The 16,311-nt window shown below is 42.3% G+C and overlaps 1 protein-coding gene across 3 annotated transcripts in view; it reads right to left on the minus strand.

The window, feature by feature from the left end:
• pald1a (phosphatase domain containing paladin 1a) overlaps nucleotides 1-16,311 on the minus strand; it is a 155,382-nt gene that overhangs the window by 12,604 nt on the left and 126,467 nt on the right. For all 3 annotated transcript variants that reach the window (XM_084323837.1, XM_084323838.1, XM_084323836.1), the window contains exon 19: nucleotides 10,285-10,440. In XM_084323837.1, the coding sequence (XP_084179963.1) occupies nucleotides 10,285-10,440 (156 nt within the window). The remainder of the gene's footprint in view (nucleotides 1-10,284; nucleotides 10,441-16,311) is intronic.

Here is a 16,311-nt window from a genome sequence, read left to right on the forward strand (position 1 = left end):
GGACTCAGACGCTGTTAATGTTTCTGAGGAGATCATCTCTGACCCTACCATCTCCGTGAAGGCCACCATTGACATCTGTGGAACGTGGCATGAACTGCCACTTACCAATGCCCGTGGCCATCTCATGTCGGCACAACAACAACTCCAACGTCAACACTGGACTGAGCTTAAACTGCAAGGGAAGCTTGCCTGTCTCCCTGCCGCTGACCACTCTGTCTCGCACGCAGTTTTAAAAAATTTAGCTATTGATGAGAGCATCATCATTTTCACTCTAAAAGCTAGGCTACAGGTTTTACCATCGAAGCTCAACCTTTCCATCTGGTTCCCTGGCAGTCATAGCCCACACTGCATACACCATGGTCACGAACAGACAACAGAAACCATGTCTCACATACTCAATGGCTGTCATGCATACAAAGGGCTTTACATTTGTAGGCATGATAGGATCGTGGATCTGATTGCAGACAGTGTCAGCTCCACACTCGCGTCACCTGCAACATATAAGCTGTATAAGCACACCAGTGTGAAGCCATATATGCTCAATCTGTGTAGGGACAATTCACTGTTCTCTGATATTTCAGCAAACACCCCTGATGTTGTTGTTAATGAGAATAACAGAGAGGTTCTCATCCTAGAAGTTGGCTGCACGTTTGACTACAGTCTAGAGGAAGCCTTCACAACCAAAATGTTAAAATATCAACTGTTAGACCATACCATATCACAACTCGGCTACAACTGTAAACTTTTAGTCTTCATATTTGGAAGCCTGGGTCATGTCCATAAGTTGGGTGTTAGAGGCCTTCAGATGGCCGGTCTTCCGAAGAGAAGAGCGCCCAAACAATTAGCAAGATATTGCTCAGTGTCAGCAATTATTGGCAGCCGGGCAATTTGGAGAAGACACTGCTATCTGTATCCATGAGCTGTGTGTTGATTGTCAGGTTCATCATCCATGTGTGTGTGTAACTTTGGTTGCCATTGTCAATTTGGGCACGATTGTATCAGAATAACCCACAATGTACAAGTGCACTGATAATATTTGTGTCCTTTAAACATTGTCTTTATGTGGACATAAATAATGATTCTAAATGTGTGTGTGTGTGTGTGTGTGTGTGTGTGTGTGTGTGTGTGTGTGTGTGTGTGTGTGTGTGTGTGTGTGTGTGTGTGTGTGTGTGTCCGTCCGTCCGTGTGCAAAACAAGGCTGGAGGTTGTCAGAGACGGTATACGGCGGCAGGCAGAGTGCGGGTGACAGTAAGCAGCGCTGGCAGACGTGTCTTTCATCTGGTATTGAGGAGATCACACATGCCAATACTCATTAGGCAGCTCTGATGGCAGCAGCGTGGCGGGAGGGGTGCAGTAACCAGGGGGCTGAGGGGGGAGGTTTACCGCAGTAGGCTATCTCAAAGCCCTCACATACCAAGCCGGCGCAGGGGGACAGGGAGGCCTCTGTACCACACATCAAAACAGCTGGAGTGACTGATAGGGTACCTCTCCTGCAGGCATCCGCGGCATTCACCCGTACACAAGCCCGGCCATTGTATAAATGGAATGCGTCACGTTTTTTTTTTGCAAAACATGGATTTCAATTCAAATATTTCTTCTGATGTTTTTTTTTCTCTCCTATACTCTGATCTCGCTAAATGCCCACAAGGGCAATGTAGGCTAATGACACCAGTGACAATATTTGTTCAGCACTCACACAAACACGTACAGTGAGTCATTAAATGCGCTTTGCTTCTTCCGTGTTGTCCTGCGCGCTTGGCTCCATCATCACCTTTGATGCCGTTTGACGTGTTGCTTTGCAGCACAGAGCGCAGGTCAAAGACATACAGTACGGCACGTACCGAGCGGAACAGGAGAGACAAACAGATCAGGGGAGCCCGTATCGGTGTGGCACAGATCCCTGCCCTGTAGGACTGGGAACACTGTGGTCCCGCTGTTAGCGGTTTCACAAATCAAACTCGTACATCCAGGCACGCGCACAGGAAACACACACAAGCGCACAAACAGGAGCACACACGCACACAAACAGAAATGTACACACACACACACACAAAAAATCCTAAACTCAGCTCAGTATGCAGGACAGACTGTACCACTCAGCTCTGGCAGGCAGTGTTGCCAGATTGGGCGGTTTTCCACCCAATTGGGCTGTTTTGGGTTGCATTGTGCGGGGGGAAATGGGCTTGGGCGGGTGGACAGAAGTTGGGCTGGTTTTCCATGAGGTGTTTTTTTTTGGTTACATTACAAATTACGATATACATAAAAATACATGTTCAGACAAATCTATTTCTTTGTTGTGCAAAATACTTGTCTCCACATCCAGTCACTTGACACAACCCACCCACGTGCGGCTTACCTTGACAAACACACACAAGCTATAGCGCTTTTGCTAAATCACCTCTATAGCGCCTGCGCTGGTTTTTGGCAGCGGTAGTACCTAGCTAGCCGATTGTGTTTTGCAAGATGCCAAAATGGGGAAAATACAAGAAAAGCTACCATACAGAATGGGAAAAGGACTCTGATCTAAAAGCACGATACCAGCTACAGGCGAGTCCAAGGCGCATTGCACATTTTGCAACACTGACATCGGGTCCATTACGGCCACTTGAAGGATCACGGCACAACCAATAAAGACAAGTCTCGCTGCTTGCCTAGTGTCAAGACTTTCGCTGTGTCAATAGGCGTGTTCGAGATTGATTTCGGCTCGCCACGAAAATAGACGAGAGTAGACGAGTGCAGCCGGGGGAGGAGTCAGAACGTCAGATTTGACAACAGCCTCTCGCCTAGTCTTGCATGGCAGATATCGCGTCCACGTTCGCACACACACATACACACCTGTCCAGCTCATTATAATGCGAGGGCCGTGTGTAAAATTAGATTAGATTCAAATGTATTGTCATCACACAGCACACTAGACTGTATTAATATACCATATTTATATACCATCTTGTTGCACGCTCCTGCCAACCGCAGCGCGCGCACGCACACCACACACACAGAATTATATATACAGTATATATTGAGGCAAAACAGAATTATATATACAGTATATATTGAGGAAAAACAGAATTATATATACAGTATATATTGAGGCAAAACTGAATTATTCAGCAGTGTATGTGTTGCATCGTTAATGAATCGTTAATGAACTATATATTTATATTTATATGGAATTCGTTAATCTATTATAGTCATGAGTCATTACTATAAATGCAAAACGTAATTGACATATTTATTATCATTATAATTATTTAATTCCAATGATAGAAACAGTCCGTCTGTAGAATCGACTTGAAGAAGCTCTTGGTACCCAAACTCCTGTATCCAATAATAATAATAATAAATCTATCTGATAGAGGGGATAGACGGGTAGACGGGCCGTACTGTATTGTACCCATTCTGCAATCGGTTAATAAAGTTTTCAATCAATCAATCAAACGTCTCATAACTTCCTCTTGTGGCTGGTGACTGACAACTTTTCTGAGCCAATGGGCGCTTTGCGCAACGATAGCAAGTCGTTTCCCATCATGGATTTGCGTGGAGCAGTCGGGGGAGAGGTACTGTGGCGCCTGGCTCTGAAGGCTGTGCGTGGCTCGCTCCCGTGAGATTTCCGCGGCTCGCCTAGTCAGATTTCCAGAGCAAGTCGGACAACATTCTAACCGTCATGCAACGCGCTTGGCAAGGCCGTAGTAAAACCTGCGCAGATCTGCGTCCGCCTCGCCAATCTCGAACACGCCTAATGACAAGCAGAGGCAGCCAGAGCATGAAGGACGGATTAGATTAGATTAGATTAGCAACGCATGCCACACTTCAATTAATGCTGTGAATGACTTATCGGATATACTGCAAGATGAAACCGGATGAAATGCACATAATGAAGCCTGTAATCAAATAAGTACTGTATTTCAGGCGGGAGCTCAGAGAGGACATCATCGATTCCCCTTACTCGCTTCACCTCAGTGAAACCGGAGATGTTTCCGTGAACAAACTGCTTTGCGTTTGCATGAAATGTCGCTCCAAGAAACAAAACAAGTTTGCCGGCAATTACCTCGGCATGGTAGAACTTTCACTCTCGGATGCCAATGGGATTGTGGAAGCTATCGGGCTAAAATGAGAACATGGTGGGAATTGCTACTGATGGAGCAAGCGTTACGGTTGGTAAACTCTGCAACACAGTTTACAGCTAATTTGCTGTGTGTGCCATTCTCTTGACATCTCCCCAGCAATCTTGATTACATGTTCAGAGAGACCTACAACTGGTTCGCTCATTCAGTGACGCGCGAAAGTGACTTACCTGTGAGACCATGGACTACGGGGACCGTCCGATGAAAAAGCTTTCATCAAGTGCTACCCGATGGTTAGTGAGAGATGACTGCGTCAACAGAACCCTTGATCAAGAAGATGCGCTGAAGTTACACTTCAGTCTGGCAGCAAATGCCGAGCGCCGCTATGCCGTGGGATTCCTGAGGGAGACGGTCTCTACGTGCAAATTTAGATGAATTTAGATTCTTCAGGGAATCAAAGTTGTAAACAAATGCATTCAGTTGGAAACACGAGACAGCTTGGGCGTCTTCGGGGACCTCGAAGCGGCTGTTTATGTCAACGCCGAGACGAGTAATCAAGCAGAGTGCATTTCGCGTGAACACCAACAGCTGGACCTACGATCCCCTGATGTATTCGTATCACCTCTTGGTGCAGAGCCGGGGACCTCTTTTGGGTCAGAAATCGGAAGAATCTTGAAAAAGAGAGCAGGAGATTCTTAAAGAAGTCCTTGTTTAGGCTGCGTGGAGGCCTTCAAAGACACCGGAGGAAAATGGAGAGAGCATTTCAAAGATGAGTAGCGTCATGGATGTGCAGGTCTGACACATCCCCCCCCCCCGACAGCTGTTGGGTAGCTGTGGCTCTCCTCCATGTAGCAGGTTCACCCGGTGAATGTATGTAGTGTTGACAATTCACCTGCCTAAGTGACTGTGACTGTCCAAAGGTTCTACATTGAGTTAGAAGTTGGAATGGTTGTGACCTTTTTCGCCATTGCTTGCATTATGATTCTTTATTTGGCTCTTTGATAGGATGGGATTACGCATCTCTCTCTCGGTTTCCATGTCTCTATGTCTCTCTGTCTCTCTCTCACTCTGCATGAGTGTGGGGAGTTACTTGTAAACACTTAAATGATTGTTTTATCATTATGCAATATTGCGGTGAGCCACAGTACTCTTGCTATTGTTTATGAATTAATTTGAAGTAGCTTATTATCTATAATATTCTGGATTGCGAACACTTATTGGGCTGGAAAACATCAAAACTGATCTGGCAACACTGCTGACAGGTTGTATAATGCTTGCAGTGCTCACAGCCTCAGATACATGGCCTTTGGCCCCCGGCCTGTGGCGAGGGAGTTTGCCACTAATGATTCAGCCACGGTCATTGGTGTTAGGCTAATGATTGTGCCTGAGGCTGGGTGGGCCAGTAAACACAGCAGCACAGCATCAGAGGCGCAGAAAGATAAAGTCAATGTGGCGCAGGGAGGTGCTGTGGTCAAATATGGTCTAATGAAGACGCGTTGAAAACCCAACGCTTCCCACCTGGACTTTTAAGCACAGGTGCTGTCGTTTGACGACGTGAGATCACAGGACTCGATTCTCAAACAAACTTGTTTCGCTGTTGGATCTACAGGTCGGGGGAGAAAACGCCAATTCGGTGTCAATGTGTTCAGAACACCGTCAACTTCGATATTTAACTTGTCGTAAAAGAAAATAGCCACATTAGGCCAAAACCTCAACATTTCTCACCAGGGTGAACGAAGCTTTGTGATATAAGGAGTGTCTTCAATTTCATCTAGTAGTTGCATTAGAGCTTTTTCTTTTAATAATTTTTTTTGTAATATCGACAGCATTGAAATTGATAATTAAATAAAGGTTCAAAATGAAATGATATCAACTATTCATGACCAAATTTAATAAATTTTTTTTATTTTCGCTTCAAAGGATATTAAAGAAAGAAACGGAACAGAACATTATGGATCCTCGTGTTGTAACCCACGACAACGGCGAAACATTATTAACTTGCGACAGGATCCGTGATCTGGTGACTCCTGCACAGGACCACTAAACATCACCATGGAAACGGTGGGGGAGGATGAGGTGAGCGACAAACAAATCCTTATGGCGTCTCAATGAGGTAATTGCATGAGGTGCATTCGCAAAAGGTCAATAAGTTGGGAGAGACAACAAATCACGCGTTAGCGTTGTCATCGGCGTCGGTGTCGGCGTTGGCGCCTGTACTGTACAGCGTACAGCCGTTGCTATGTGCTTCCTTGTCCCCTGGGTGTAGTACGGCTGTATTTTCTCATGGCATAACTGGGCCATTAGGACCACTCTGATGCACCACACATATTCCCTACTCATAACAGGAAGAATCTGCCCCGACCCGACCCTCACATACTTTCTGCCACGGCTGTTTTCACAGCGATTGTTTCGAGAGTCTATTTTGGAATTCAATGTTTTTTCTTTCCGTTTATTCCACCTCAATACAGGATGAGGCGGGAGGAGATATTCCCCTCGACGACTTTTCCAAACATTCCAGCCGTTCGGGTCGGGATTCTCTCTCCGTCTCTCGCTGGATGAGATGAGGCGAACGGTGCAGCTGTGAGGTACCGGTGAACGATATCCTTTAAAAAAAATGTAATTAAAAAAATCTTTACCATCATGACCCAAGACTTGTTTACTCTTTACTGTTTACTGTTAAGTCTCTCTCTATATATATAAGCATGTGAAAGCTGGGACATCACAGCATATATTCCTTATCAACACCATACATCTTCAATACCGCCTTGGAACTTAAAAGCATGCGTGAAGAACAAGCAGAATGCAGTTTCACACGTTCACACACAAGATTTGTGTCAAGATCGTGCTCATTATCACCAAGAGAGAGGCTGTCAGCAAATGTTTAACTTGTTTAAGAAAATGCTTTCGGTAAAAAAAAAAAAATGTTTAAAAAAGAAGCAAAACAGTTTGCATGGCCATAAGAAACCAAACATCCAATGATCCTGGGCATTAATGAGAACCATGACATGTTCGGTGCGGGGGGTACCGCTAACAGGACCCTCATTTGTCTGGAATGCACATAAATTCTGCGTTTTTACTGTAGGGAGCACAGCTGGCCAAACGATTAATGTACCAACAAAAACACAGGGCCTAGACATTATGAAGTTCAATGTGTGAAGAACCAGGCCACAATAGAACCAGAATAAGCTTGTAAATTCCAGGGGGAAAATCCAAATGAAACTCCGGCAACAGTTCGCAGCAGACAAACTGCTAGTGGGGGAAAGCTGTGTTTCTCCTCCGAGGACATCTTTCACCCCCCGCACAAACAGCTGGGAGCGTAATGCAGCGGACACATACTGAATTGTGGGTAATTGAATACTTGTCCCTCGTCCTTGGGATTTAATAATGTCAGAGCGAAGCATACAAATCTCCACAGAGAGAGAGAGAGAGTGGTGAATAAGAAGAGAACATTATATTTCAACTTTACATTTTTGTAACTTCTTTTTAATTTAATTTTTTTTACTATGGGTCAGGACCCAAAATGGGTAACGGGCCTGTACTCTGGTACTGTAGGTCCCCTCACCTAATGAGGTGACCAGTATGTTTTAATTTAACCGGGTCGTCGCGGTTTGTGACTCATTTACTCTCAAGTTTGGGCCCCCGACGCTGGAAAGGGTTTAAGGACTGCTATCGTAAATGAACATCCAATACGGTGCAACACCAGCACACATCCGGGACGGGTGCTGACTTGTGCGTGAGGAGGATGACTAAGCCAGACTTCTTTCACATCCGCCTCGCTTGGAATTTCCATGGCCGAGATCAGGGAAAGATTCAGTCATTATGTGAGGAGGCGTGCGGGATACTCTGGAAATATGATGTGTAGATATCGGATGTGACTGGGCTGGAAATCCGCCCCGTTTCCTCAAATTCTTTTTATAAAAAGAGCCGATAGATTCCATTTGAATAACAACAATATTCTGACCCCCCACCCGACTCACATTCTCCATCACATGGGGACAATACAACCCAACGGGACAAATTACACAACAAACAGCTGCCTGGAAAGAAGGAATCCATCGTAGGACGGGCCATTGTGGTCAGACTCTCTGGTGCGTTATCCAATTATTAGATCATATTACGTGAGAAGATGGGGCCACACTTAAAGGGGAACACCACTCAAATACAAACATTTGAATATGTTATTTCCATGGCCTAAGATAGTTCAAACAATATTTGTGAACATGAGCTGCTCTCTCTCTCTCAAAACCAGAAACCAGAGAAGTCAAGTCTGGAGCTGCTCCATTGACAGTGATTGTTTTTTTTTTATATATCGATAGCTTCATTCTATAGTAGTGTTCTCAGTAACGTAAAATTAACCCAGAACATTCCCCAGTATTGCATTGGGTGCTCTCAGTGTCATCTATAAAATCTTCCCCAATTCATTATCTATGGAGCAGCCTCAGATTTGATACTCGATGACATCACAAGTTTAAGTTTTAGCACTCTAGTTTTTGGAGTTACACATTTTTTCACCAATATTTATGTAGATCACTAAATATTTTTAAAAAGTAAGCTAAAAACATACCTCTTCACCTTAGCCTTTTAATACACTCTGCTGCTTGGACTCATTGCATCCAGACTGTGATTGTTGAGTGACTCTGTCTATCTTATGCTAATGTATGTCTATTTTATTGCACTGCTCTTATTCTGTCTATTTTGAATACTCATTCTATGTCTGCACTTTATGCATTGCTTTTATTTAGTCAGAAACCTGCTAATAGTCTTTTAAAGATTTTAATGACAGAAATCACAGAAATAAAAAAAAATTCCTGGAGGTTTCAATAAGTTGAGAAGTTTCAATTCTCTGCTAATTTTATGCCCGTCTATAATTATGCCAAATCTATGCTCATTTTATGCCTATGTCTATTTTGTGTCTACATCACTGCCGTGAAGCACTTGTATGAAAGGTGCTACTAATAATAATAAAGTGTATTATTATTATTATTAACTCATTGACCGCCACGCTTAAGTGCGCCAGAGGGCGGTAGAGCGCCACCGCTTTAATCAATGGGAGGACTGGGAGATTTGCGAGTGCTTAAAATATATCTTAAATTATGGCTATGGGTCTAATACACTCGTCGATTATCAGTGAGTTGCTTTCAGTCAACATGTACAAAACGGATAGTGCCTCGCAGATATATCGTTGAAATCAGGTTACCTCGCCTGATTATTTAAACCACGCCCGCACGGCTTGGATTGTCCCAGAAAAAAAAAACGATACCATTCCCCGTGGAGTGCAATACCAGCCGGAAGGCGTAGGGAGCGGTATTTGCCCTTTTGCAAGCTCAGACCCATTCCCAACGATAACATCAGGCTGGATGGATGAAAATGAATGAATATCGCTAATAAAAGAAACGATTAAAACCCAACTATAGTCGTGATTGGCGCTCAAGCGATGGCGAGTTAACCCGACTATCATCGTGACTGGCGTTGAGTAATATCTTGGACCAGAGGAATAACATGTATGAATACCGAAGTTGAGCGTAGTTTCCCTCGGTTACAAAATTACAACATCACTATTAGCATTTAGCTATAAAAAATTAAGTCTGTAAATGTTTTTTTTTAATATTTTTTAACCACATTTACATAGTCAATGGGTCCTGTTGTTCAGCCTCACAATGCTATTGGACAGTAAATGTTGTTATAGGTCCCACCCTCTGAAGTTGCTAATGACGTCTTTATTTGGGATTCACAGGGTGTGCTGATTGATTGATTGATTGAAAATGTTATCCCCCTTCAGCCCCAGGTCTTTATTCAATGGGTATAGTTTTAGACTGCGACATTTGCGAGTGTTTAAAATATATCTTTTATTATAGCTATGGGTCTAATAACGCCGTCGACTGTCAGTGAGTTGCTTCCAGTCAACATGCCCAAAACAGATTTATTTATACCGTTTTGAATAGAGTATGGTTTGGGTGCTTTTGAGTAATTCCAGGAAAAATACTAGAAAAAGGCATTTTAGTGTAATCCAGTCATCACGTTGTAATTTTTCGGCTGATTATCTAATCATCCTGAAATCAACGCTAGATTATCATTATTATATCTCGTTGTGCATACATGAAATGGCAGTCAACGGTAATAAGCACATACACCTACTGAATTCCTGAATTCCCCCCGAGTTTACAGAATAATGCATTTTATTCCCACCATAGACGATGACATACAGTTAGTGAAGGGATACCTGCTGCATCCAGAGGGTGAAGGAGCGCTGCCAGGAGTCTTTCTTCTCCAGGTGGAGATAGGTGTTGAAGAGGATCAGGTACATGTAACGCTCCAGGTACTGCAGGCTCCTCAGTGACATCTGACGGCTTTCCTTCTCCGTCTTGCCACTCTTGATCTGAGGAGGGGAGGAAGGAAAACATTCATCATGGAACGGTTTGGCTCAACAAATATTAGAGATACCATAAACATATATACACAGTAGGGCTGACCCCGATTAGTCGAATAGTCTACTAATCGATCGAAAGGAGCCGTAGTCGACTGCCAACCTCTTAGTCGAATGCAAAAAATGTAAATACAAATTATATATATATATATATATATATATATATATATATATATATATATATATATATATATATATATATATATATATATATTATTTTTTCTTAATCATTCTTTCCAAAAGCAAAGAGGCATAGAAGATTGGCTAACGCTAATGGCGCACATACCAGAGAGGCTAACTGCCTAAGAAACGGGCACTGAGCCAGAGGCACTGAAAGAGGATTTCACCCACCTAATGAACACACTAGACTAGACAAATATCAAGATGTATCCATCAGTGGACCAATTGCATGCTTTCGCAGAAGACAAGAAGCCTTCAGTCGACTCCTTCAGACATTAAGCACCCCCCACAGCCCAAATGTAATAAAAAAAAAATATATATATATATAGAATTTCTTTGTTTGTTTTTTTGGTTATAGTCGACCAGTCGACTATCTGCACATTTCAAATCCTTAATCAGGGGCAGCCCTAATACACAGTATACATACTTTTAACCAAAGCGCTTTACAACTTTTGCCTCACATTCACCTATACATTCACACACCGATGGCGGAGCAACCTGCTCACCGGGAGTAGTTAGGGATAAGTGGGCCAAATTGCCCACGATATTGATGGGCAATTTGGCGAGTTCAGACCTCAACCAAACAAGCATGTTGAGCCTCACGGCTCAGTGGATGAAAACTTCTAGATGAAGCCACGTTACAAGCCCAAGACTTCCCTGGCTCGCATTGTGTTGACGTGTGTGTTGACGTGAAGTGTGTCACCTACGGCAGCTTACACGCTCAAAACGCAAACCATAAACAAAACCCTGGAGTGAACCAAGACTGCAGTGTGTACACAAACCAGAGGGGGGAGAGGGAGGGGGGAAGTTCGCACTCAAGGACGGAGCGAGGACGGAGCGAGGACGGAGCGGAGCACCGGCTCCTAATGAGAAAGCCCCCTTAGTGTCTTGCTCAAGGACACTTTGACATGCTGCCAGGAGGAGCAGGAATCGAACCGGGAATCTTCTGATTACCAGACAACTGCTCTCCCTCCTGAGCCACCGTCACCCTGTACTTGGCAGAGCAATAGCCAACTGTGACCATTAACTAGAGACAGATAACGTTTCATTAGCACGGCTGATATTCCTGCATACGCGCAATTTTGTTCTAGCTTAACACTTTGATTGCCACGCAGTATGCCCATCATTATGCCCAGTCTGCCAGCACTGTAACCCTATGGAGATGTTTACCTTCTTTGCAGGGCTATAACTTTTTAAATATTATAGCTATATCGACATTACTATGGCCCATTCAACATCGGGTATCTATCGTTCCGGATGTGGGAACGTTATATTTTTTCATTCATACATTGTTGTGTTAATACCGTCAAAGTATATTTTTAAGGTTTTCTGCAGTAATTCCTAAAATGCGAGTTATAGGCCCTGACGCATATGATAGATTATCGATTGGTGTTTCTTTCCTATACACCAGTGGTCACCAACCTTTTTAAGCCCAAGATCACCTTTTTTTGGTGAAGGCAAGATCTACCTATTGAAGCGTTGAGAGAAAAAGACAGCCAAGATTGTACTTTAAACTAAATGACTTTTATTTGCCTGTATTCTAATTACATGCAATGCTTTGGTCCAACATTAAAACGTCAAAGTAGAACTATTATGTACTCTCAGTCAGTGCTAAGTGCAGTCATCTTATGCAGCATCACTTTTCACATCAAAACAAAAGTAGAACTGTAATGTGGACTTTCTCATATTATTAACATTGACAAACATATTTACAATTAGCATTTTATAAAGTAGAACTGTAATGTATACTTTCTCAGTCAGTGCTAAGTGCAGTCAGTGCTAAGTGCAGCATCACTTTTCACATCAGAACAAAAGTAGAACTGTAATGTGGACTCTCATATTATTAACATTGACAAACATATTTACAATTAGCATTTTATAAAGTAGAACTGTAATGTGTACTTTCTCAGTCAGTGCTAAGTGCAGTCAGTGCTAAGTGCAGCATCACTTTTCACATCAGAACAAAAGTAGAACTGTAATGTGGACTCTCATATTATTAACATTGACAAACATATTTACAATTAGCATTTTATAAAGTAGAACTGTTTGATTGATTGATTGAAAAATGTATTAACAGATTGCAGAATGGGTACAGTACAGTACAGCTCAATACATACAATTGTTAAGGGGATGCAGACCAGAGAAAGACTTTCGTCTTGTTTACATCAGGGTCCCCCATTTTCAATTCATCATAACATATATGACATACATGACATACAGATAGACAGTACTGCTACATCTATACATGTATGACATATCAGATTTGCAAATACAGTACTGTTTGTGATACAAAAGTGTCCAGAAAAAGAGTCTATAATATACATTTGGCGTGTTGTAATGTACTGTAATGTGTACTTTATCAGTCAGTGCTAAGTGCAGCATCACTTTTCACATCAAAACAAAAGTAGAACTGTAATGTGTACTTTCTCAGTCAGTGCTAAGTGCAGTCAGTGCTAAGTGCAGTCAGTGCTAAGTGCAGCATCATTTTCACATCAAAACAAAAGTAGAACTGTATGTGTACTTTCTCAGTCAGTGCTAAGTGCAGCATCACTTTTCACATCAAAACAAAAGTAGAACTGTAATGTGGACTATCAGGGTAAGATAAAAAAAAAAAAAAAAAAAAAAAATGTCATGGAAAGATCTACAGGGACAGTCTCAAAGATCGACCAGTCGATCAAGATCGACGGGTTGGTGACCACTGCTATACACGCTATATTAAAAAATTCAAATGTATATGATCGGTATACATTATGCTTCATCATGCATGAAGGAAAGGGGGGGTCGTTTATAATTCCTTGATCGTCAGTAACGGCTTTATTTAGTATGGGTTGATATGTTGAGCAGATGGATTGCCGTGAAATGAATAAACAATTGGGCTGAAAATAACGTTAGATTCCTCTTACCGTTCGCCGATGACACTGGAGGAAAATATTCCAATTATTTGACATCGATCTGCTAGATCCATTTCCCGTTTGTATGATGCAATAAACGTCGAAATCATATGATCATATGATTATTGCGTTTCAAAAGCGATCCCATGCACTCGAGTGTTTGTCTGGATCCATATAACAAGATATTACTGCCGGAGGGATTTCCTCGATGCACAGAGAACCACTTCCGGTATGGCTTGGGGTGTAACTCGCCGGACATCCACCAGGTGGCGGTATTGAGGCGTTGCAATATCAGACAGGGTCCAGCTGCAGTCCCGGAGGGAGGCTGGATGAATTATGAATGCCATGGCGAATTTTTTTTATATTGATCCCAAAAACGAGTTAACTCGTTTCTGGCGCACAACGCATGGCGGGCAATAACGAGTATACTCGTTTTTGGCGTCCAATGTGTTAAAGGACCATACCATTCTTTTTGACATGTGAGTCATTCTTGCCTTGATACAAAAATGTTCTTTATTGTTACTGAAAAAATGTGGTAGTTATTTTCTGCCAATTCACCACTGAAAATGTTTACATTTAGTCATTTAACTGACGCTTTTATGCAAAACGACTTACATTTATTGTCTATTAAGCCTGGTTGGTAGAACACTCTTACGTTCTTGATTTAAACCTTCTTCAGTACACACAAATAGTCTTATTTGTCTTCCCCCGTGGAGGGGAATCATTTTAATTGCTGTGACATTGCAATAATAAGACTAAGCAGGCATATAATAATAATAATAATAATAATAATAATAATAATAATAATAATAATAATAATAATAATAATAATAATAATAATAATAATAATAATAATAATAATAATAATAATAATAATAATAATAATAATGGCTTGGATTTATATAGTGCTCTTCATGACAACCAGAGCGCTTCACAGAGTCCATTATTCGTTCATACACAGTCATCACGGAAGCGTGGCGAATAATCATCGCCTACGGCCCCTCCGACCACCACTAACATTCATTCACATGCATACACATTCATACATATGGCTGTTTAGCTGTAAAAGGTCAGGTAGTTTGATTCTAATGGAAATCGTTCAATCACTGTGTAATTACCTCCTGTGTGTGGGTTAGGTACCGTATACAACATTTTGGGACTTGTTTGACATTTTGTCTGTCTGCCTGCCTGCCTGCCTGACAGTCTGACTGACTGGTTTGGGGGTAAATTGGGAACAATGTCCTCTCTTCTTTTACCTACTGTATATTCATTATACCAACCCCTGCTCTGGTGTTCAGAATGTGTGTGGTTAACTCTATAGCCAATGAGATCAAGGTTGATTTGAGCTTATATAACATCCTCATTCCTGCGCCGTGCTTCTCTCAGATCCCCCGAGCCTGCATGAAAATTATTTCCGCTTGGCACTGACATTATACTATTTGTCTTTGTCTCTCCTCAGGACATCAGTCCTACCAACGGGAGGTCTATCTGCTAAAAATATATTCAATGTCACACTCTTTAACATTAAATTCCCATTGTGCTGCTCCTTCGACGCCTGTTATTTCAATACCGGAAAATGAATACCTGCACAGCTGCTTTTCAATTCTTTTTGTGACTTAAACACACGGTGTGCGGTCAAAGCCTGTAAATCCTGCATACAATGGAGCATGTAAAGCAATAGGGCCTATATAAGTTCAAAAGCAGCTCTGGCTCTGTGGGAACCATCCAATGACTTTAATACGTTCTTTCGTTGAATCCTTCAGGTGAAGAACCAGTGTGCAGTTCACAGGTGACTGAGGATTTCAAAAAGTTCTGATTCTGTCAGTTCAGAGTTAAACACAACGGAAATACTTCTCTGGGCCGTCCTCTAAGCTAATTCTTAGCAAATTTATTTTGTCCCACTCACTTTGGCTGTTGAAATTATATTTCTGAACTTCGTGTCAAAGATGCTAACTAGTGCAGACATTTCCAAACCAAATAATAATCTATATGGACAAAACTGCTTGGCTAGCTCATTCTCTTTAAACCAAAGGCAATTGTTAAGAAAAATAACAAATCAATTCAAAACCGACGGACCTTGAAGGCTATATAACTCTTTCTAGATACATTGGAAAGTGGAATTACAAAAGCGGTCAATCTAGCAGTGTCCTTGCCTAGAAACAAGAGGTGAAGACAGACTTGTCTCCTTTCCTGACCCTTTCAAGGAATCTTCTGGCCAGACAGTGGTGATGGTGGTGGTGACCTTTGTAAAGTAGGGGTTCAGTGAGTCAGCAGTGCACCACAGTGTTCCTAGTCAACTTGTTCCTGGTTAAATAACGGTTATTAGTGTATACAGCTGTCGGCTCACACCTCCAAAGCTGGCTAAGCTCCTCTCTCCTTCAGGACCGTAGTAGTTACATTTTATGGGGACGTTGCGATTCTAAAAGGAAAATTACAAACTTCTATCAAACTTCTTACTTCTATTTAGTTTGCCGTTCGAGAGGGGAGGTGGCAAGACACCAGTCGGAAACTGAATCTGAGAGCCCCGATCCCACCTCAATCAAAAAAAAAAAGTTGAGTCAGATTAACTAACCGACCGTAACTTAGCAACCAAGCAGCTGCTCCGCATCAGACACATCTACTGACATCATCTTCCCATGGCCTCTGCCACCACCGGGTAACCTTGTTAATGGAGGCCATTCTGCAATATAACTGGCTGCTATAGCAATGAGGTATCTGCTGACAAGGCTTCTCTAGCGCAGTGAGTCAATGT

Source organism: Notolepis coatsorum (genome assembly GCF_963971535.1).
Source record: "Notolepis coatsorum genome assembly, chromosome: 10".
NCBI classification, from domain to species: Eukaryota; Metazoa; Chordata; class Actinopteri; order Aulopiformes; family Paralepididae; genus Notolepis; species Notolepis coatsorum.